At 43.7% G+C, this 24,753-nt stretch overlaps 1 protein-coding gene across 3 annotated transcripts in view; it reads left to right on the top strand.

Moving 5' to 3' along the window:
• The window catches only part of LOC119171577 (thrombospondin type-1 domain-containing protein 7A), a 239,769-nt gene that overhangs the window by 13,622 nt on the left and 201,394 nt on the right, over positions 1–24,753 (top strand). For all 3 annotated transcript variants that reach the window (XM_075885160.1, XM_075885159.1, XM_075885158.1), the window contains exon 2: positions 20,320–20,568. In XM_075885160.1, the coding sequence (XP_075741275.1) occupies positions 20,320–20,568 (249 nt within the window). The remainder of the gene's footprint in view (positions 1–20,319; positions 20,569–24,753) is intronic.

Consider the following 24,753-nt stretch of genomic DNA (forward strand, 5'->3'; position numbering starts at 1 on the left):
GAAACTAGGCGTATACTAGTTCCACTTATTCGCGTACAGCCATGTTGGAGTGATGACGCAGTTATGCAACCACCTTCCTGCAGCTGCACACACATTGATGGTGACGAGAAATGTCACACTGAAAACCATGATTTCCTTCTGCGTTAGATAAAGATAGCTTTGCTCTGTTGAAAAATTGATAACATTTCTCTGCGAATATACGTAATCAAGGAGACATTTTCACAACTTCAGGGACCACCACACCATTTTCAAATTGTGAAGTATAATAATCTCCTATGAACGTTTCCTTAGTTCCTACAAATGTACCAGTTCATATAATAGGCATTAGCACTATCTTGTGCCTCATGTCATGGTGATAATTGTACTACGTGTTTCTCAATAATAACGTGATCACACGATGTGTAAAGATTGGAAGAATGAGACAAGCACTGCCGCCTGGACGGAATAGGTATCCCAAATATATACAGATACACACGGACGCCCCGAACTGATACAAAATTTTTGGAACAGATGTCACCGGAACTGCAAAATTACATCTTACGTACCTGTTGTTGTAATTGCACAGCACACTTGTGGGTAATATTGTGAGCTCAAAATCAGACACTAGAACTTTTTTTTTGTATTACTTGCGTAGGCCGCATGCTGTGTTACTTGCGTAGGCCACAACCAGCTAGCCGACCACTATCTTTTCAGTGATTCTTACGTAACACACTGGCCTAGCACTCTGGCTTGCGTGATTTCGGGCAATATTGAAGGTGCCACATACAGTTTGAAGCGATATCAGCAAAAACACATTTACCTTCTTGCTACAAAGAAATTGCTACAGTTTTGAAAGTTTAGGAATTGTTACAGCGGCGTTGTTCTGTTGAATGTCTGCCGTGTATCACTGATAGAATAATTGTCATTACGAGAAGTCGGCGTATGCTCTATTACCGCGCAAGCACTCCGTAAAAAATGGTCAACATAAAAAGTTGCAACGTGTGACTCCTAATTGGTGCTTGCCACCAGTGTGCCCCCTTTATTTTTATTGGACAAATGTGGTTAATACATTTATTTGCCCAAGTTCTGGGCACATACGAACTTTAGGAGAGAGCAAGCTTCATAGTCATGTTTAACAAAATCTGGGAGAAAGCAAGGTAAGAGGACAAAAGCCAAGCCAAGCCAGGACAAGCTATAGGTGTCCAGCGGCTCTGCTGTTTTGCCCGCGTCACATAGGACATATGGCGATAATAATTTTTTCCGTCCATATAATTCATCTTTCCTTTCAGAGTACTTTAAACTTGTGGAGTAGAGGGACCATCGCAAGCCCAAACAACAATAAACATACCGTACCAAATATAATAAAAAAGTGTCCAGAGTAGTAAGAAAGGTAACTCCGCGACAAAGCACATGTACAACAAGACGGCAAACTGAAAGAAATTTATGTAGCGCGAGGTGAAAAACGGACACAGAGAGGAATGGACTGAGAGGACAGAGCGCTACTAGCAACAACATGTTCATTTTCGACCTCCAAGCCGCTTTTAAGCCATAATCGTCAGGCGAGCAAGCAGATAAGCACGTGTATTCAGATTAATGCACGACAATGTCATATACCTACAAGAAAAAACGATAAATAGGACAACACAAATATCACAGATAAAATCACGTATCACTGCGTACAAACCAACACCAGTTCCGTGGAGGACAAAGCAATTGAAGGCTTGCTGATACATACATCTCCAAGAGCATCAAAAAGTTCAGCTTCTATGATCAACCGAGTCATCTCATCTTCAGCCGACCAACAATGATTGTACTCTGGAACAAAGGCCGGCATCCATATGCGTGAATGTGAACAACGAGAAAACCTTCTGGCGGCAGTTTATCCACCAGAAGGTTTTCATGCTTCAGTTTGCCAACTGAAGCATGAATCGCAGACAGCTAGTGAAATTAAGTATATCAGCGCAAAAACGAGCGGCGCCGTTGATTTCAACATAACCGGGCTAGACGTTTCCTGTCTATACAATTTTCTAGTATAATCGACTCAGAATATGCCGCATAGCTTGTGTCTGTTGTCGGCGCGATAGGAGATTTATGACGGTGTTTTGTGAAAAGAGTTTGAAAATACTTATAGTGATAAATATGTTTGTTGGACTTACAGAGATGCAATTTCTGCCACTACATTACAAAGAGTGGCGGGGGGGGGGGGAGGGAAAGATGAGCTTTTTTTCAAAGCGAATGGGCAAGACCATCCGTTTTAAAGTCCAATTATGTTAAATGGACTAAGTGGTTTTCTGTTGTTTCTAGCTAGTGAGTTATAATGACACCACCTGGGTACCAGGTAGCGGAAGTTCATTTTGAAAATGGTCTTTTCTACTTAGTGAGCGAGAAATTTTCAAAGAGAACTCAAGCTGGCACCTGAGTTGGGTAAATATGTTTGATCTCTGCTCAAGCCAACAGTCTTGGCAAGCTACTACTGGTGGAAATAGCAGGGACCAAATGACGAGTGAACTTTCAGAAGTGGTTTTGAAGGAGTGGCAGCGCCTGTGTCACTGACACATCTATTTTATGGTATCAATCTGAGATATAACTTTCAATCAACAGCTTACGTATTCCTATGTTGACGTCACAATTTCAAGTCACTGCGCATGCATGTAGGTTATCTTGATTTCCAGCCTCTGCCGGATATTAACAATTGGTAGTTTGGCGCTCCACTCTCTCTTCCCTGTCCTCCCTGTCTTTTGGTCGTGTTTATAGGTTTGCGCCAAATTAACATGCCAAGCAAACAAGGTATCTTCTTTTTGCTGGCTTGTTCCCTTTTTGTGCAAGACGCACTAAAAAAACTTTCTTTTAGGTTTCACGTTCTTTGAGAAGCACTATATTTAATAACAACCCACCATGACAGCTTCAGTTAGAATATATACACTGCGATGATCATGTGCCTCACAACTTGTTCTCAAGTGGTGCTTGCAGCTCGGTATTGAAAGCCCGCTCGGTATAAGTTTCGGTGTGGAGTGCAGAGACCATTCACATATAAGGCCGCCTGTGAGCGCAAATCTGTCTGAATTTGCGGGAACGCGATTCATTGGCCCCCCCCCCCCCGGTCCTAAAAATTCTTTATTGCTGGTAATTTAATTCTCTAAATTTCTTCACGCTGCTATGTAAGTGTACGTTTCTATTTATCGCTTTTTTTTCAAGCTTATCTATTTTCTCAGTGCACCTTAAGCTGCCTACATTATGCATGCTAGAGAGGTCAACTAGAGTACCATAACGGAGAGAAATAAAACTGTTCAGGCACGACGCTTTTTATTTTGGTTGCTCTACCGGGCGGCGAGACCAAATGAAACGCGAAACTAAAGCCGCAGCGCTTGAAAATGCGCCAGCCTCGAGCTTCGGCAGGCTTCTCTCTTTCACTTTGTTGCGTGAAATGAGAAGAACCGGACGTTTCAAGCGGTCGCGGCCCTCCGCTGTATGGAAAATATTCGTGCGGCGAGCAGGGCCATGCTCAAGCAATGCCTATTACTACGCGGGGCAACCGCCTATATGGGTTCGCACTGTGAACATTTCTTTTTTTCTTGCATTCTTTTCGTTTTCTTTACTATACGAACAAAATATGGTGAACACTATACACAGAAACAAAGCATCCAACCAAAATAAAAGCTATTTTCAGTCGTGGAAGCTATGAGACACTGCAAGTTAAAAGCTATATGAAATCCAAAAGAGAGGCAACATTATGAAATGTATGGCGTGGATGCTCATCCACGGAGAAGCGGTACACATCCGATGCGACTGTTTTGTGTACGGTGGTCTGAGCCGGTATTGCATTCGAGAAGCAACAATTCTTTCGTTTTTATTCTTTTTTTTGTCCAGGCTTATACCTCGGATTTAAGAAGTGCTCCAACGTCGCCCAATGCCGCCCCCACTTTGCGATATGGGTTGTCATAACTGGTCGTGTGTGCTCGCGAGCAGAGTCTCGAAAAGCCTTCGCGCGCACAAGTTCCCGAAAGCTCTGGCTTAGAGTGCATCTGTGAGCATGAAATGCTTGGGAACTTATATCTTCAGACTTCTAAAGAAGCAACACGGTGAAACAAAGATGAAACAAGCATATCAATGCATATACGCCACGAGAAACATGAAGCGAGCATCTTTTTACGTGTATAAACAATGCTTCAATTGTTAGTCTTTTTGACTTGTTTCAAAGTTGTGCTTTGTCGTTCACTACATGTAACTTCTTAGAAGTGGGAGGGGGAGGAGAATTGGAGAGGATTTGGAATGGCTTTTCGATTGTGCACCACCCACACCGATCCAGTGGATAGATCGTTTCTCCATTTCGTGGCACGCGCAATGGTACAATCTCGCGTTTCTGAAAGTGAGAAAGGCACGTCACCATGCTTTACAAAAATGTTTTGTATGAAATTTTGCGCCTGTGCAGACTCTGGCTGTCAGACGCCTGTGTTAGAACGCTGAAAGCATTTCGTGAGGCTTCCCGGCTTCTCCGCTAGGGAGCTGGTCTGAGCGCGAAATGTTTTTTTTCGCTCGTCGATAGTTCGCTGTGGAACTTGCACGTATGTACACATTTCTTGGAGCCTTACTTTCAAACGAGCTTCTTTGTGGTAACAATGATTAACGCGTAGTGGTAGAGAGAGTGAAATTTGTTTGGTTTAAAATACTGCCTTGGAATGACAGCTGCATCTCCTTCCATCACTGAGATGTAGTGTACAACATCGGCTGAGCTTTCCCGTATACCCTTGTGAAGAGCTGCTGTTTCAACTGTTTGTAAATGAATTATTTAGAGCGATAAAGTTTTAAACTTTGTCGACTGCTTTGTTTCCACTTGTGCTAGAAAAATCTGCAGCGAATCATATACTCAGATGCGTACTGGCTGCACGACATTGAATAAAGGGAAGCTGAAGAGAGAACGATAGCGGATGAGTGGAGTATTTTGACTCTGAGCGTTTTGTGTCAAGCTTATTGGTGCTACAATGAAAACGTTCTCTGGCAGTTTTCTTATTTTCATTCTTAATAACCCTGTTTCTCTTTGCGTTACTGTGAGAAAGTTGATAGATGCGTAATTTTCAGCGCCTTAATTGAGCACCATCATCTTCTTGTATTATATGAAAAACAGGAAACGCCTGCTCATTTGCAAGGTTTCTATTTTCATGTTTAGGAAAACATACGCAGTTCAATACTTTGTCATCACCAGCAGAGTGAGACAATACTTATTCATGTGCAAGATTTCACGTCTACTAAGATGCATTCGAGTGGAACGTGATTGATTCATTGATTTCTGCTGAATAGCACAGCATGTCGATGAAATGACTCACAAGTTTTGACTAACATACCTTTACAGAGTAGGGCTACCAAAATGTGCAGCGAAGACGCCTGAATTTCCTCATGACAAAAAAAAACAATATGCACGAAGGCTCAGAAAAAAAACACACACAGGATGGAGCGCTCTATCTCGCGCTTCCTTTCTGAGACTTCGAGAAAGTAGGGCTTTTTTCATGAACCTTTAACAACATGCCCAATTGGCAATTATCCTACAAATGTTTTCTAATTCTGCTAAAATGTTTTTCACTCCCACTAATATTATACTAAAGCATGACTCTTCGTTTTATGAGAGCCTTGCAATGTTTCCATTTCACTATCAAATTGCGCACTCAAGTGAATAATTCAGCTAACTACAGCGTCTGTTTCGCATTATTGAAACAATCATTGCATTTGATGTGATAAAAATATTCGCTTATGTGAAGCCCTCAAACAGCACAGTTGTGTCTCCTGAGATACTTGACTGATCATTACAGCTCACTGTTTTGGAATAGAAATGTCTATCTATCTATCTATCTATCTATCTATCTATCTATCTATCTATCTATCTATCTATCTATCTATCTATCTATCTATCTATATAGATAGATAGATAGATAGATAGATAGATAGATAGATAGATAGATAGATAGATAGATAGATAGATAGATAGATGGATGGATGGATGGATGGATGGATAGATAGATAGATAGATAGATAGATAGATAGATAGATAGATAGATAGATAGATAGATAGATAGATAGATAGATAGATAGATAGATAGATAGATAGATAGATAGATAGATAGATAGATAGATAGATAGATAGATAGATAGATAGATAGATAGATAGATAGATAGATAGATAGATAGATAGATAGATAGATAGATAGATAGATAGATAGATAGATAGATAGATAGATAGATAGATAGATAGATAGATAGATAGATAGATAGATAGATAGATAGATAGATAGATATTACCGTCAGGTAAGATAACAGCTGTTTGATAAAACTGGAGCCCATCAGGGTTTTGATGGCACGCCTTCAGAGCCTCACTTGCACAAAGATAGAAACAACATTGCTTTACCTCTAGAGCAGCAAGCGCGAGTACCTGTTCTTACTTGCATAGCCACCGTTCTCGCGACTCTCTTGATAACACAGAAGCGTTGACTTTATCTGTAAAGGGGCCCAAATTCAGTAAATAAGCGTTACCTGACATCAACCATTGTCGTACAGAGGTCAACGTGCTCGCTTCTATTGATCTTATCTTTTCGAAAACAACCTCCGCCGTTTTCAAGCAGAGCCACGGCTCAGCAGACGTTTTGTGGAAGAAAAGCGTTTCGCGATCAGGCGTGCAACTTACCATACATTACCGTTTGTGGCTCAGACCTGGACGGTTGCACAAAGAACGGGCGATGTTTACGAAGACGCCTATAGGCATACTTCACTCAGACATCGCGCTCTCGTTCCATATCTACTGTGTCCGTTGCCTTAACGCCACGCTCACTCGTTTGCTTGCCGTGGCTGCTGCAATGCGGACTCTCAAGCACATGGCGGCACCTTTCTCGGGGTGTGAGCGCATGGCACTGCGTAAACATTGCCGAAGTCTACCGCTACGTTTCCGAAAGGAAGTTGCGACGGCCGTCGTCTGAGGTGGAAATTATGCGCGATCGGCTTGATTTCGGCTGGCCAGTAAACAGGGCTAGGTGCATTTGTGCGCAGCAGATCGATGTGTTAGAGATAAAGGGAGATGGCAGGAGAAAACCCCGGCAGAATTGCGACAGCGTCGCACCTGAACACCTACTGTTACAATGAGAGTGAGTGATTTTCCTTCGTCGACAGCCCGTAATAATAGTTTAAAACTGGCTTTAGGACGGTAGAAAAAATTTTAACTTGCTCACATCCGAATCTTGACACTGATTACATTTGATGTCCTGATTTTGTTACTACACATAGGGACTGTTGTAAAGATGACGACAGCGTCTTTAGCAATTGTAAACCCTTGTTCTGTAACTTCTGCAATGCTTTTCTACAATGGCAAAAACTATTTGAGAGATTTAGCTTCATCGAGGTCACTCAAGCAGGCGCAGTGGTAGAGAATGCCAGTGGAGTGATGTAGTTTATTTGAGGATGTCTGAGTTTTTTTAGGTTACTTGGAAGTTACAGGATTGTGACTACGACCGTAGGCTCACCAACGGTATGGCATAGCTGCCTGCTACCCCACCACGGTGTATCGAGTGCCTTGAGATATATTGCGTCACGCTGTTCTTAAAAAAAAGCCTTTCTGTATGCATTCACCCAAGCGCTGATGCAAGAAATATTTGAACTTATTTTTTGAGAAGCATCAATTATTGCCTGCGCTACCTTACTGAGTCTAAATGCGTCACTGTTTGGTAAGGAGAAACTTGGGCATGATTTGGATCGCGATTACGTATGTCACATGGCCTTTAATTCACACAATCCGTTATATCTGTCGTTTGGCTATGTACACAAATGCCTGTGGGGATGTCCCTTTTTTTCTTTCTCTCTCTCTCTCTCTCTTTGTTCGTCCATAGAACTGTTTGAACTTTTTAGCCACTTAGTCTTCTCTGCTATTCATATTTGTTTGCATATGTAGGTGATGAAAATTCATCACGTCCACAGGCTACATTTTCACACGTGAGAGGAGACGTAGAATAATATGCACGCCGACACGATACATATCGAACAGTCGAAGTCTGTCGCCACAAATGGCCAGCTGTTCGCTTTTCCCGCCACAAAAAAAAAGGGGGGGGGGGCAGGAGGCAATATATCTGCTAGCGTTGACCTATAGAACTGCATGACAACAATGTCTCTGTTTTTTGCATATGATTTTGTCTTAGCATTGGGACTTGCACATTGCCGTGTACTCTATCAAATATCTCTGCTTCGCGGCTTCCTACTCTCGTTTTGACCACAAACCATAGTTGCTAACTGTCCTCGAATCTCATCCTGAATAAACTTTGAACTATAAAGTGAACGAAGACTTTTTTTTTTTCAAAATTTTAAGGACAGCAGACTCGCATGAGTGACTGTAGACAAATAGTGATGCCGTATACCATGCTATACTGTATGATCATGACGTCACGTATATGGTTCTTCTGTCTTTCTCTTTCGTTCTTTCTTTAGAAGAATGAAGAATTGTGCTTGTCCTCTTTTCTGTCTTCTCTGGTCGTTTGCGCTGATACGCACTCATGATCTTATTTTTAATCTTTATTTACTCTTCTTGCAGACTCCTCCATTATTGTTCCCTGCGCAGGGTAGTGCACCGGTTATGCTGAACTGATTAACATCTCTGCCTTTCATTTTTGTCCTGTTTTCCTTCCTCGATTTTGTTACTTTAGGTGTAATGAATTTTATTATTGGAGTGAGACACCAATACACTCGAAGTTTTTGTTCTCCTAAAACCCGGCACTCTATCACGTGATATCTTTTCCCGGCTTTTTTTTTTTCTGTCCCTTCGATTGTCAAATCTAGTAGCGTGTTCTTAGGCTCTTTTAAATCGTGCTTTGTTGAGTGGCAGTGCGAGAAACTGGTTGATTTCCTGCTTAAGGGAGGGGGTAATAGGCTGTGACAGAGCACCCTGCTTTTTCTTCTTTCTAATTTTTTTTACTGCATGACTTGGAATACTGTTTACTTTAGCTTGCTCTCACATTGCTTATCATGTTCGCCTTGGTGAACTTTCTGCTCAGACATAAACCAAGGTTTTTTGTGTTTTTTTCATCTGTAATAAAAAAGCAGGAACGACTTTTGCATACTTTCCCGCAAGCTTTTTTTCCTCATGCCCTTCCTGCTGCCTTGCTCGTCATTTCGTGGCTGATCGCTGGGCTTTCTGCATGCCGAAGCAGTGATTGCTCCCTTGCGCCGAGCTAAACTGATTTCCTGGCTGGGTAAACAATAAAGCTTGGCGAACAACGCTAGCCAAGAGGAAGTTTGCGCATGAAAGTACCAGTGTTTGCCCAGTCTCGGGTTTTCGGGTCCTGCTTGCATTGTAAATGGTAACGTGGTTGGGCGTAGCGTGTTGCTATGAGTAAAGACAGTGTCAAAGCTGGCTTGTTGCTTATTCGTTTGTTTGATCACTTTTCTTTCGCTTTAATGAAGACGAATAAGGGAAACTAGCTATTGCTCTCGCGCAAACATCATATCACTGAACAGCAATCCACGCAGCACTACAAATAGTTATAATAAACAAAATTCTGCACTTGCACCAATTTTGGTTAATTCTCTTCGTAGAAAATAGCTGTTCTGGCTGTACTTCTCTTTTATTTCACTTTTTTAAGAATGAACGGGGATATACATCTCATAGCACACGCATCAGTTAGGCTGTTTGAGATGGTTATTTGAAATTCCTTAACGCTTTGTTGTTCATGTTATTGTTTATTAAGAGCATACCTACATGGCATGGTCTGAATTTTGGCATTACATTTAGATGAGAATGTTTTAATACGTAATAAAAACTATTTCAATTGCCAGATTACGCCTAGGCTTACGTACACTTTAGATGAACTTCCAACACACTACCACTTCTAATTTTATGTTCACTCGGTTTGTCTTGTCAATAAATCTTTGTTTGTGTTTGGAAACGGCGCACTCGTGTTGAACTTAACTTACAATCTGGAGATTACATATGCACAAAAAGCACGAATAACATTTTCAAGTAGCATTTCCGTCAAACACAGACCATCGTTTGACACAGCACTCGTCATGCAGGCTGCAGGCAATGAAAGCAAGTCTGCCTTTTTTGATGACGGCTATGCTCAATAGCTGCAGGTCTTTAATATAATTGTGATTGTGGAATTTCTATCTATCTATCTATCTATCTATCTATCTATCTATCTATCTATCTATCTATCTATCCGCCTACGAGTTTATGTTCTCGGAACGTCTCCAACTGACTTCATATATACCAAAATAAGCATGAGAGGGCACTAGTGTATCACAAAAACGATTAGTGGGTCATTACATGAATAGTCTAACATGCTTGTCGCGTACGTCATTAAATTCTTTCTACCAGTCATGTGGGCGCATACCCGCATACTACATCTCATAGAACGTGGGTATGGGCCACACGTGATTCGAAGGCTATACCAACCCAGGAACTATCACAATATGTTTAGGAAATGTTCACATGACAGTGTTCGGGAAGCATTGTCGCAAAAGATTCTGTGGTGGCGTTGACGGCGTTTTTGGTCAGCGAAAACTCCTGATTGACGCAAAAAATGAAAATCATGGTTCGAGCTAGACTCAAACCTAGACAAGCTGCGTGGATGTCGAATATTTTACCGCACAGCCACTGCTGTGCTTGAAACTGCTTCGGAAAAACACATGTGTTGTTGACGTAAATTGTGGTTCCAATGTTGACGTTTCGATTTTACAGCAATGTAATAAACATACGTGCTCCTATGACGGAGCAAGCAATAGTCAAGTGTTTCTCACCCTGTATGGGAATACACCAATGACCGCTACATATGATATGCATGATTCTCGCATGATAGCGGGCTGTTCGTTCGGATAAAACTCACTCATAAAGTGTAATATGAGTGCCGGCGTTATGTGCAATCGTAAACCACATGTGTCTATGTAGTCGGCATTCACTTAAATCCACCGATGTTCCACAAGAACATATTGTAAACAAAGATGTTGATCGACTTCGTAACGTCCGACTCCCAGTAAACGAAATGCTGTATAGTTCGCTGCTTGGTGACTACTTCGCATGACATAAACTGCCAAAATGCGACTTATCTGCTGGAATATGTTCTCCGTTTTGCCCCTCCCACTGTGTATACGATGAGAAGCTTAAGTTGGCTCAGATAAAGAACGTTGCCGTTTCTTTCACCTCACTTCTTTAAGTGCAGTCGTGCATAATGTCGTGTAATCTCTATTTGCTATAGTTTGCCTTACTGATAACAAATGATGTCGCGATGTTGAACAAATACCTTTTTATTGAACACGCCACGGACGGCGAAACCTAGCCGGGCTCGTAAAAACGCAAGCGAGAATGAAGCATAACTGAGGCGCTTCCACGATTGAGCCCCTCGCGTTCGCGGCACTACATGATGACGCCCACAACGTACTCCATCCTCACGCCAGCGTTACAACGTGGCAGTCATGACGAAGATTGCCCACATGGAACGTGCTGACATCGAAGAGCGTTTTTTTTTCCTGTTTTACGCGCTGTTTTCGTTCATTTCGGCTTTCAGCGTAGTCACGTGCCAAAGTCGCGCGCTTGCTGGCAAACTCGCCACATCAGTTTGGGGTGGCAATTTAAATGCGCAAGGAACACGCACACCCTGCAGCGTCTTCAGTGTGCGACCAGAGAGCGCACTCGACGGCGGATGGGGTCAGAAGCGGAGAGACAGGACGCATACAAATGCAGGGATTATCATACCAAGTCACGGCATTACAAAGCATCAAAATCATGCAGGCTTCCAGCGACCTTTCGCACTTGGCTTGTCCGCTGAATTGTGGCTTTGTTTCTTTGTACTACACTGCTTGCTTTTGTGCTTCAGTTTTGTTTCAGTCGGCGTATTTGACGACAAACTTCGCAGAACAGCACAAAACGAGTGAAAAACAAAACAAATACGAAAACAAACCGGAGGTCACACGTGCACAAGAAAAAAAAAAACTGGCGAAACATCATACAGAACGCGGAAGAATAGTTAGGAGCGAACGTAGAGATATAAAGTCGCTGAATTGGAAGTCCTCCTTCGCAAAGACATCTCGCGACTCGTCGTCCCTGCCTCTAAAAACTCCGAGCGGGCGCTTGTTTTAAGCCTATACTGCGAAGACCGTGAAACGATTTGTACCGGCGATGAGCAAAGGGCAAGAAACACCAATTCGGAGTCTGTAGTCTCCGAAACAAAACTGAGAACAGCGTCGCACCGTTCGCTGCGGTTACTGCGAGACACGAAAAAATGAGCTCCACTCGGTGAGAACGCATACAAGGCGGAAAGCAGCTCCGTCATTGTTTCTTTTCAATTCCTCTTTACCGAACCCTTTTTCTCTTACTCCTTTATGCTGTTTTGGTCCTGAGAAAAAAAATGCATTACGAAATGAGAAACTAAGCCGTGAGAGGAAGCACTGACGGCGAAGCGAGGTAGTCGAAGAAGAAACCGCGCTGTGAAAACAGCCTATACTGCTTTTAAACATGCCCGAAGGAAAATTATAGAGAACGATAACACTAGCGCAGAAATTATCTCGAAAGCACGGGTCTGAAGTAGCAGTGTATGCATAATAGGCACCAATATATGCATACCGGTGCGCAAAACGTGAGCCCCCAGGCTATATAGCGTTGGACGAGGAATCCCGGCTAGTCGATCGAGTATATGCGACCAACAAGAAATCCAGGCTTTTTGCGAAGTTTTCTCCAACGTGTGCAGTTCAAAGTCCCAAATCACTTCTCTCTCTCTTTCTTTCTTTATGTCTTTGTATCCATTGATTTTTTTTTTAAGTGGAAACATGCGATGCATAGCATGTAAGATAACATCTCAATCACACCACCCGGAAGCTACAGATATTTAGGTATTGGTTTTCGTAGTTTTGGGCCGGCTTATACATCATTTTAAGGGTGTTGCCTATAGGCAAATAGGCACGCCTGTATTCTGCCTAGTGAATAGTGACAACAATGAGCCTAAAAAGTGTCTAGGCGACTTTTGTTAGAGACCTACTAATGAAGCCAACGGACAACGAAGTAAAAAAAAATTGTAGGGGGGCCTGATTGCAGTTTTTAACTGCAGTTTAGTGTAGTAGAAGTTGAAACATGGACGTTTTTTATATTTTTATCTACCTCGACTGGTCTGGTTAAAAGATTTGTTTCCATTGGTATCAAGAGCCCATCTCAACATGCACCACTTCCGTATCGAAGATGTCTTGAAATAAACGTGTGAACACGCCAAGCAGGGCATGGTTATAGACCAACAGACACGGCGCTCATCTGACAGCCACTGGTTTACTGCTGAGAAATATGCGAGATATGATAGAAGACGCGTCTCAGACTCGCCTCAGCTAGCGGGACGCAGCCGTAGTATATAGTGCAGCAAGGACCGGAGCAGTGGAGAAGTTCGCAGCGAGGAGAGGAGAGTTAGGCGGAATCTAAACAAAATGTCAGCTAATTTTGCCATTTGAAACTGGGCATTTCCAATATGTCATAAGTGGGCCACTAGTGAACAGTATTTGATGCGATACTGGTCGCCTTAATGATTGCAATTCGAAAGCCATTTATAGCATTTGTTCCAAAGTTGTGTATGTTTTACAGCATGGTGACCACATGGGATGAGTCTATAAAATAAGGATGGAGGCCAATCACGTCCGTGTAACTTACGAACAAACTTGCCAAAAAAAATATGAGATGAAGAACGTCACATGCGTGGTGGGCCGCTGGCAGAGTTTCCGTGGGCCACGTGTTTGAGTAACCTGTGATCGAAGCTTCGCCCTGCGTAATAAAAAAAATCAATATCTGCGCAGACGAAGCACAGAAGTCGTAAAGTCACATGTGTCGGCAAAACGGGGTATCACTTTTTAGGAAGATTGATATGTGGGGTTTAACGTCCCAAAACCACCATATGATTATGAGAGACGCCGTAGTGGAGGGCTTCGGAAATTTCGACCACCTGGGGTTCTTTAGCGTGCACCCAAATCTGAGCACACACTTTTTAGGAAGTAACTACCTACAGAGCTGTGACTAAAAACCACGGTGCAAGAATAGGGGAGCGAACGCCGGGACTATCTGCTGCCCGATAATGTTCTGCTTCGCAAAAAGCCTGAGATAAAGGGCTACAAACTTTGCTCTGGCTCCCCCCCCCCTTTTCTTTCAGTGTATGAAATCCCCGTGACGTAAGAAAGTGGCGCTCATTTATTGTCACCATACCAACCTCACCGTGCCATACCTCCTCTCTTATCACCCTCTCCTTAGCGGCGCCGCTTTATGCGTGTCACGCATAGTTTATATTGTGCGATAGTCCACTTTTCTCAGATTTTCAAACTGTCACCGACGCGCCAGATGTGCTTTGCGAAATTTGCCAGCAGCCCGCCATGGTCCTCAGTGCGGCCAGCCATCTATCGGCATGCCGCAAATGAGAACATAATCGGTCCCTCCCCGCCAAACGATCATTCCACAGCGTTCGCTCACCTAAAGTATTCTTGCACCGTGCGAAAAACCAAGGGCAGGTTGTATGGAAGCTTCGCTTATCTCACGTTCCCTTTTCTCTCTGCATGTTTCCAAAATGGTGCAATGCTCAAGCTTTAGCTTATAACTGCATGCTTCGTAGTGCTGGGCTGTAAGTTACTGGGCGCAACACTGTTAGGTGAGCATGCGTGCTTCGAAAGCAAGACAACCGATTCAGAGCCATCGTGCTGGAACGTGGTACTTGACATGGGTGCATCGCTACTTACATAGTCATGTGCGCCGCCGTGGTGGTCTAGTGGCTAAGGTACTCGGCTGCTGACCCCCAGCTTGCGGGATTGAATCCCGGCTGCGGCGGCTGCATTTCCGATGGAGGCGGAAATGCTGAGGCCCGTGTGCTCAGATTTGGTTGCACGTTAAAGAACCCCAGGTGGTCGAAATTTCTGGAGCCCTCCACTACGACGCCTCTCATAATCACATGGTAGTTTTGGGATGTTACACCACAAATAAATCAATCAATCGATACATAGTCATCTGCACATGTCCTCCCAAACGAAGATACACGCGCACTCATGAGCCTGAACAGTGTTTTCTTTTTCGTATTACTCTCAGACTGAGTATTTAATAATATCAGGATGTAACGTCCCAAAACTGCCTTAAGATTGAAAGACGCCGTGAAAGGTTCCGTAAATTTCGACCACCTGGGGTTCTTTACGTGCAACTAATGCCCCACAGCGGTGGTCTAGTGGCTAAGGTACTCGGTTGCTGACCCGCAGGTCGCGGGATCAAGTCGCTGCATCGGTGGCTTCATTTCTGATGGAGGCGGGAATGCTGTAGGCCCGTGTGCTCAGATTTGGGTGAACGTTAAAGAACCAATCGTGGTCAAAATTTCTGGAGCCCTTCACTACGGCGTCTCTCATAATGATATGGTGATTTTGATTGATTGATTGATTGATTGATTGATTGATTGATTGATTGATTGATTGATTGATTGATTGATTGATTGATTGATTGATTGATATGTGGGGTTTATAGTCCCAAAACCACCATATGATTAAGGGACGCCGTAGTGGAGGGCTCCGGAAATTTCGACCATCTGGGGTTGCTTATTGTGCACCCAAATCTAAGCACACGATATGGTGATCTTAGGACGTTAAACTCCACATATCAATCAGTAACGTGCAACTAAATCTAAGTACACGTACCTCAAACATTTTCGCCTCCATCGAAAATTTTACTTTCCAAGACAAGCATTTGTAACCACTTGACCTTCGAGTTAGCAGTCGAGTGCAATAACTATCTGGACCACAACAGCGGGTCACCTTCAGACAGACTAAAAGAAACTAGTAGGTGCCGTTTTGATTGACGGAAATACTTGTTTTTTTTTTCAAAGACTATCTTTCAAAGATAGTCTTTCTTGGGGACCTTCGACGCAAAAATTTTCGTCTGTCCGTCCGTCCGTCCGTCCATCCGTCTGTCTGTCTGTCTGTCTGTCTGTCTGTCTGTCTGTCTGTCTGTCTGTCTGTCTGTACATTTGTGTTTTTGTCTACGCTTAAGGATGCCGGGTACTCTGAACGGCACCAGCCGATACCCCAAACGGCCGACCCCATCCGCGGCGTCCATCAATGTTGCTCAAGATTCAGCATTCATACTTGTGCGATTGTCAATTAAAAAGCAATTATTGCGCATATCTGAAGTATCATAACAACAAGTATATATTTTGTATGTGCGTCTTTTACTAGACAAGGCATACATAATAAATTTCAAGAACCGTAGCGTTTATCACGCTGGTCTGACCGTGCAACGCTTAGACGAAAAAGCGGGTGTTTCCAACGCTTTGCTAAGATGACACGGAGGTCGCACCTACCCGTCGCCTTGCGTTTAATCTTATCATCTCTGAGACGGGTGCGCACGCTCGTCTCAGAGCCATGCGCTTCGTTTTCCAAGAAAACTGCCAGATAGCGCTCGTGTCTCACGTGTGACGTGACTTGATGTGCTCGTTCGCCTCCGCTGCACGCTCGAGGCACTCTAACGCAGCACCTCCAGAGTACCATTCACCGGTTTCTTGCGCAGAACATCGAATAAATGTTTTGTTCAATCTCTCCATACGCAAGACTATCGTCTTTCGACGACATTTGCAGATTAACATGCAGATTTTATTTTCTTGCCACAGAACCAAGTTTTGACAGTTCCATTTTCATTCAGCAGTGCGGCATGTGCGTAGTTTACAGTATAAGGCCACTATTTGCATCAGCCTTTTGTTAGTAAGATTTGAGAGAAGCCTGATGGCTAACCTTCCGCTGGCCAGTGTTGCGAAGTTTTCCACTTTGTGGACGACTTCCGTAGTCTTCATAGAAGTGATCCTTCAATAGGGGACGTTTTTGGCACATTAAGTGCAAAATCGTGTAAAGCTTGATCCGCCGTACGAAAAGATAATATCTTCAGTCCTAGAGTTATCATTCGAAAGTGGCAATTTGATGCTGACAACGTTGCTGATGCCTGGCCCCTCATTCAGCTGACACCTGCTCCGAGCAATAAATAGGTTGTTAATAGTTGATCATCTGTCTTTCACTATATCAAGGTTTTGTGCCTAGCGCTGCTAAGTTTGCGCCAATCTCAGAGTGCAATAAAAATATATATTTTTGTTTGTTTGTGTCGCTTTTTCTACACGGCAACCGGTTGTGGCGAAGGTAGCGAATTCAAACCAAATTTAAGTTTGGTAAATACTTTCAATAACAAATTCATTTGGCCTTTGGGTCACCCTCTTTCCCTAATTTTCACTTTCTCAACTTACCGACATCATCTTCCATGAGTAATTTGCATCGTAACTAATCTGCGAACGCACACCACCTCTTGTGCTCGGCTATGACACCGACTGCGCCTCCAAATCATGCTACCGTACAAGCAATCATCAATTAACGTTGCGTTACAGCTGGTGATGCTTTTGATGTCATCATTTTCCTCGAATGAATAGTTAAAAACTACTTTGTTTTAACGACACTTGCGTCTACTTTCTTTTATGGAGCGTTATTTTGGCCACTGTGAAATGCCGCCATATTGTCAAATTCTACAATGGAGACATTTAAACCAACTACGGCGCCCTTAGCAGTCCTTTGGACCAGCCACTGTTGTGAAGATTGCGATTTTGACAGCATGCTGGAATTCTACAGCATCCACAGTACACTCTTAGAAAAAAGGTGGTAGTACTTGCTAACTTTGAGGTAATAATGGTTTGTCACATATGTTACAACCCTGGTAGTAAGCGCAGTTAGTAACGTCGAGGGTGGTTACAGTTACTACCTCTGCTGTTACTACCAGCAGTTAGTAACTGTTACTACCCTAGCCGTTACCACTGATTGGTAGTAACTTTTTAAGGTTTAAAGAAAAAAGTAGTAACCGATACTACGCAGGTCATGCATTTTGGCATATTATTTCTCCACTGTTAATGTTGGCTAATCAATGTCTTACAACTAGACAAATTCGCTTAAGAAGCGGGGTGTGCCGTGAATGCGAAGAATGAGTAAACCAAAGAAGTTCACTATTTTTACGCTCGGTCGCGCTCCGGCGTGCCGATGCTGATGATTTGAACACTTGCTCAACTTAGGCGCAAACGAGCTCAACTTTTAATTTTCGCTTGTAGACTCCGCATCTGTTTATTACTGCTAGGTTATTTCGCACGCCAGCAAGCGATCACGCCGAAACGTGATGACAGTACAAGCAACCATGGATGTAGTGCCAAACGAGGTTCGGCTACCCATCTTGGTATTAGTGGATGGCGCAAGTCTCATCAGGTACAAGCGGGTGTGCAAGCGGTGGCTGGCTCTGGCGGAACCGATATTGCAACATGGCCATGCCAATTGGAGAATGATATGCAAGTCAGAAATCCACTATGACGTGCCGTATAGTTCGAACTGCTCGATGATTTATGTCCAAACGATGAATCTCGACCTGTGCAAGTTTACTGGTTCAGTGTATATAAGTGTTGGTACAGTACAAGGGTTGTTTCAAAGCTTTCTTATCACATTCACAATCTAATCCTTTCAAAGAACAAGTGACGTGCCTCAAGACATCAGGGGATGTAATTGTGAATGGCCACATGTCGGGAGTCATGTCTGTTTGGAATGCTCGGAATGGCTGGCCGATAAACTTCATTGAAACACGTGTAGATTCAATCCGGGATCTCACATTGTTCAATCTTCGTGGCCCTGCTACACTGTGACCAGCATCGGCGCACCGGAGAGCGAGCGAAGTGCACTGTTTTTTTACGTATACATGTAGTAAAAAGTAAGCGTGTGGTATATATATAGCCCCTACTTTGCAGAGGCATGTCTGGCGCAGGGGAGCACTTGCGTTTCTGGATGAATTTTTACAAATATAAACCTATAGCACTATATTATACTACCTAGTTACGTGTGCTTTGTGACGTAGCACAAGACTTTTAAGCAGACATGCTTATGAAAATTATATATCATAGTTATTTATTATACAATGGCCACAAAAAAGGCATTATGTACAGTGGTTGGAGCAATCTACCGAACTCATCTCAGTGCAAAGAATGCTTCACACGACTAATATAACTGCGTTTAAAAGGTAATAATCATTTTAGGGGTTTGGCACGCCAAAACAATGATAATATTTGGAGACACGCCGCAGTGGATTAACTGTGACTGTCCTCGAGGCTAATTGTGACCGTCTGGTTATTTTGATTTGCCGGTCTTGTTAATATGTGCTGCAATTTACTAAGTTTGCTGTGATTGTCTATTACGATACGTGTAGCACTTGCTTATGGTTCGTTAACTTGTACTTCTTCGTTGCGACAATATCAGAATGACGTTTACATATCTCGGTTGCGTAATTTAAAAGAAAATGTATTTTTTTTATCTATGGATACCTTCTGCGTCATTTTTCTGTGTAATGATTATACGTCGAGACGAATACTCTCATAAATTATGAGAATCGCATTCACACACTATATTGGAATAGATAGTCAAAAGCCGGGTAGCAAAGAAATAGTAACCGGGCAAGAAAGGTAGCAACGGCTGCAGTTACTACCTCTTTCATTTCAGTTACTAACTGCTTACTAACGTAGGTAGTAAAGAGGTCACAAAAAGTTAGTAACGGTTGCAGGTAGTAACTCTTTACTAACGTAGGTAGTAAAAAGGTAGCAAAAGGGTAGTAACGGTCGAAGGAAGATAGTAACCACTGCAGTTACTACCTATTTGCCTGCAGTTGCTACCTTTTCACTAACTTTTTTTAAGAGTGTACAGCAAACCTGGTGTGAGCGCAACCACAACTTCCTGTAGGAATTCAACTTCCGGTATTTTATCTCACACTACCACGTGTGGGCCAATGTCGGTTGTATGTTGGCCAATGTCATTTTTTTGTCAATTTTTTTTCCCTGGTTTTGTTTGCTGCTGTTCGGTTACCGTTCATTTGTGTGTTAGATCGTCATTACGGTATTTTTTTGTCGCGGTGCTTCCTTGTTTGATTTTTTTTATTCCTTGTTTGATTTGTCACGGTGCTTCCTGGTTTTTTTTTTTTTTAGATATTGTGTAAGCGTTGTCATTTACACGTTGTTCTCGAGTGTTGTATGCATGTACTGAATGTGATTTGTTTTTCACGTTTCAATTGTATTTTTTGTCTTCTAAACCCACTCCCCTCTATAATGCTGTATGCCCTGAGGGTACAACAAATAAATAAATAAATAAATGTCCACTAGTGTTTCTATACTGTTTGTTAAAATGTACGCTTGTGTTGGATGCTGTTGGCTGGAGTGTTGACAGTGTTTACTGCTGTTGTCTTGTGATGACGAATGTTTGCAGTTATGACTACAATGCTCCCTTAATACAATATCGGTCCAATGACATCAGTCGTGTACCATTTATTTCTTGCAGTGCACTTGAGCACCGAGAGAGACGGCGGAAGCGCCCCATGTCCATCATCGGGGATGGCCAGAGGCCACGCCCTTTCTTCTACGTGGCGCACCAGCGCCCCCTGGCGCAGGCGACGGCGATGGTCCCTGGTGCAGTGGCTACTCCCCCCGCTCCTGCTGTTGCTGCTTCAATGCGCTTCGACGGCTGACGCCGGACGGGCCTCGCCCGCAGCGCAGCGGACGAGGCACCGGTCCCACCACTGGGTCACAGGTGAGATGGTGCCCGTGAGCGTCACGATGCAATGACGTCAACTCACGGGAAAACGTTAAATAACGTGAGCTCGGTGTTCGTGTGTGTTGTCCTTTCTGTGCGCTACAGACCTAGTCCATCTTCGTAAACAGCGGTAGGAGAGAAGAAAAAAATTATCAGAAAGGTAGGTAGGTTAACTAAACTAAGTCCTTTTTGCTGCCCTACACAGGGGAAAAGGAAATGAGGGAGAAAAAGAGAGAGAGGAGGAAATACGCATTGCACGTGACACACAAACCTCACGCACAGTTCAGGTTAGGCGCCGTCGACATACCAAGGTGCTTAAATCGACGTCCCGTTGCGTATATAGGCTCTACCCAGCCCAGAGCTCGTCACCGCTCTCTATGATCACGTTGTACAACTGACACAGAAGCTGCAAGAAGTAAAATAGGAGAAAAAAAATGGTAGGGAGGTTAAACAGCCTATAGGCAGCCGGTTTGCTACCCTGTGCATGGAATGGGGTAGATGAAAGATAGAGAGGAGAGAGGAAATATTCCTCCGAGCACAGGGCCTTGGGGAACTTCCCGCGTGAACATCCCGGAGACTTCCCGATGCGTAGAGCTTTAAAACTGCTGTGATTCCGTGTCCATCCGTTAGCTAACAACATCGCAACTTTGTTTAATGCAGTAAGGGTATTTAGTCAACCATCAGTTCAGTTCATTACTGATTTGAGTTTCTTTATTACAAAAAACTCCTGCGATCATTCCGGGTTGAAAAAACTAAATTAGTGAAATATATAGCCTGTTCGCTTGTTGTCGTGAAAATAACGCAATAAAAGTTTGAGAGCGCTGGGGCTTCGCCTCAAGTGTAAAATGTTATCGCCTAATCCGGCACAGTTTGCATCACCTTCTCAGTCAGTGCCTTCTTCACTGTGCCCATCTCAACCATGTCGCGAAGTGATGAACGTCTGTTAGAGTAACACTGACCGTTCAAAACTGTACTTGAATGATAACTGCAATCGCAGTGGTGAAGCGCCCACTGTGCCACCATTTTTCTTTCTTGTACGAATAGACGTGCGTCCGTAAGGCAACATGCAAACCTACGCAGCTCCACACTTTGTTGATGCTTTCGCTGTGTATGATGGGAAAATAGGTCTGAGCGCTTTCCGATGAGTGGGATTTCGAACCCCTCACTTGTGCAGTTCACATTTTTTGACACCTGGCGTGATTCTATGCGTCTACCACACCACGCTACTGCGCTAAGTGGTGCCTCACATGACATATCGTACAAGAATTTTTTTGTTTTTTTTTTGGAAGCAGTTTCAAGTTAATGGCGTGGATCTGTGATATAACAATTGCTCGTCACGCAGAAGACCTTGGTTTAAACCTCATTCGAACCAAATTTATATTATTTATTTATTTGCATATATTACTAATTTTTCCGCGCAGACAACGCTAATTTTTTGCTCGCTACCAACGACGGCGACACTAAGACTTCTGCGAAACGTTATCTTTCACTGTGTCACGGTGAAACTAATTCATTTAGACTATGTTATCTCGTGTGTGGGTGACGCAACTAGTTTCCGCGATATTTCATTAATTGCACGGTGCATCTGCTCTTCATCGTGCGCTCTGCATCAGCATCATCGCATCAGTTGATCCAGATGTCTCAGTCGGAGTGACGGACGATGCTTGCGTGATGTAACGGCGTTGATTACGCAATCACGACGACGGGATAGAACGCGTCAGCTACGCGTTCTTCGGTCGCGCGCCGAAGTTTAGGGAGCGAAAGTGTGGCTTGCGTGGCATCGCAACGGTGCGCGCAGACTTCGTTTGCAAGAACGAAGGACAAACCATGGCGTGACCCGTTCACTTATTCATGCCAACCGCCGATCGAATGGCGCCGGATTCCAGGCGCCTCGAAGTCTTGAAGACGATGTATGCGTGCGCACTCCACGCACGAGGTGGGAGAGGAGGAGAGGCTGCCAGCTTGTAACGAGTTGCGAAACAGCGCGCGAATGCGTTATTTTACATTTTGTGCCTCTGTGTGGCCCCTAGCTAAGTATACGTGAGTGGAAATTACCCGTACGTTAGGGGCGTCGATACGGGCATCGACCTCATACTTTGGAAGATTCAGTGGCCCTTCATTCGCTTTTTTTTAATGTTTTGCAATTCATGGCGTGGAGGTGGAGACAGACGCAATCGCGCACGCTATATTAAGACAACGTTCTAACAGCAATAGCGAGCCCTAAATGCGGACCACGCAGCAGTTTCGACCGTTATTACGCAACGCCCTCAACGAGGATCGTCAGGTTTAGAAAAGACGAATCATTCTCTTTTGACACAACCCGTGAAAACGATGTTTATAAATGGGCTGCGTTCGCCATTTATTCGCATACAATGTGCCTTTCAGCAGCCGTCCATACAGACGTTGTGGCGAATCCCTCCTCAGTTATTGCAATGGCACTACATATATATACAGATGTTCTGAAACAATGGAGCGCAGTCTTCTGCAACGCATATGACTGTGCGCCTCACTGTAAGTGCGTGAAGAGCCGTAGATACACAGCGCACCATTAGCGTTACTGCTGTCTTCTTTTTTTTTTCTTTCGGTTCGTGAGCGAGTCGGTATGCCTGCATACCAACCCGATTTGAAGTTCTACCGCGTGGATCACAGAGTGTTTTAGTGGCTTCGCGTAGTCAACGCCGACATGCGCAAAATAGAAAGTAGGTTCACGATTAAGGGTCGTTCTGTGCGGCTTCAAAGCACGCCGCCCTTTTCTGTAAACTGCTATACATCAACCCAGGCGCACAAAAAAAGGCGTTGCGCCATATAGCTCGCATGCATTTGCGACATATATTTTATTTTCCCTCTGGTTTGCTGGAAACGTTCAAGTATAGCACGCACCACACTGTAGGCCCATCTGCGTTCTCGGCATGGTTGGGACCGCTTGAGAAGATTATGTGAGATTACGTAATGAGTGGTCGCCCGTTTCAAAAAAGGCGAGCTCGTTTCGAATCAGATTATCGCTGTGCTCTAACGAGGGATGCTTCGCATGAACACGCTCAAGAGTGTATCAGAACATGTTAGCGCGCGCTCTGAACTAGAGAACTTTGCAACAAGCATTCGTCGTAGCCATGGCAATCTAACGGTAGGTTTCCGTAGATTACAATGTCATTAGTGCGCGTTTGAACGGACTCGCACTTTTGTGAGGGTGGCTGATATGCAGCTCTGTAATCTGCAGATTAGAGTTGCGTGGCTGAAATCACGAAGTTTTTTGTTCGTTAGTGCAGTTTGCTACTGTCAACCACCTCCGCTTATAGCAAGTCCAGCATTACGACTGGTTGGAATCTACTGAGTACGTTCAGTTACACCGCAAAAGTGGTCAAATGGTGAATTAAAGTTCTGTGCTGATGTGTATTTTAAAGGTACTTTCATTGTTTGCGTATCTCAGAATAATTTAGAACACATTTCTATTATTAGCCGCATTTAAGCGCTTTCCTCTTGACACCAAACTTCGTCGCTAAGTAGGTGTCGCTAGCTTTGCGCCATTAATAATACAAATCATAGCGTACAAAACATATCAGCACTAACTGCGCACACTTCATGAAAATTCGAGGCTGTACCAACACCAACAGCCACGGGACACGCTGCTCTTCGCAGTGATTAGTGACCAAACATCCAAGAAATTGAGCATGGTAGCACACTCCAAGCAGCTCTTCAGAATTTGATATTTACCTTACGCAGCTGATTTGGCGAACAAGCAGTAATAAAAAGCAATGAACGCGATAGCAACGAATCGGAAGGTCACGCGCAGAATGTCAAGCAGATCGAAACGTGCCCCGCGTTTCTCACGCACAAAGTACGCATGAAACCTACTCACAGGTACATTTCAACGCGGATAAGCATCTCAGTTGTTACTTCGCTGTGTCTGAAAAGCGCTTCCTTTTCGTCAACGGAGGCTGTGCAACGATTGCAGTGACCTTTGTGCGCCTGGTAGCTGCAACAGAATCGTTCCGACGAAACTTAAAGGCTAGCCAAGACAAGCAAGGACACGACATCACTCTTCAGTGACTTTAAAGCCACTCTGTCATAATAAGCAATGAAGCTGCCGATGCAGTTGCTCGATCAGGACACGAAATTGGCGTACATGTTTCCGCCCCGTTCTCAACAAAAGATGTTAAAATGAAAGCTCGTGAACTTGCAAAT

Source organism: Rhipicephalus microplus, unplaced genomic scaffold, assembly GCF_043290135.1.
Source record: "Rhipicephalus microplus isolate Deutch F79 unplaced genomic scaffold, USDA_Rmic scaffold_74, whole genome shotgun sequence".
Lineage (NCBI taxonomy): Eukaryota > Metazoa > Arthropoda > Arachnida > Ixodida > Ixodidae > Rhipicephalus > Rhipicephalus microplus.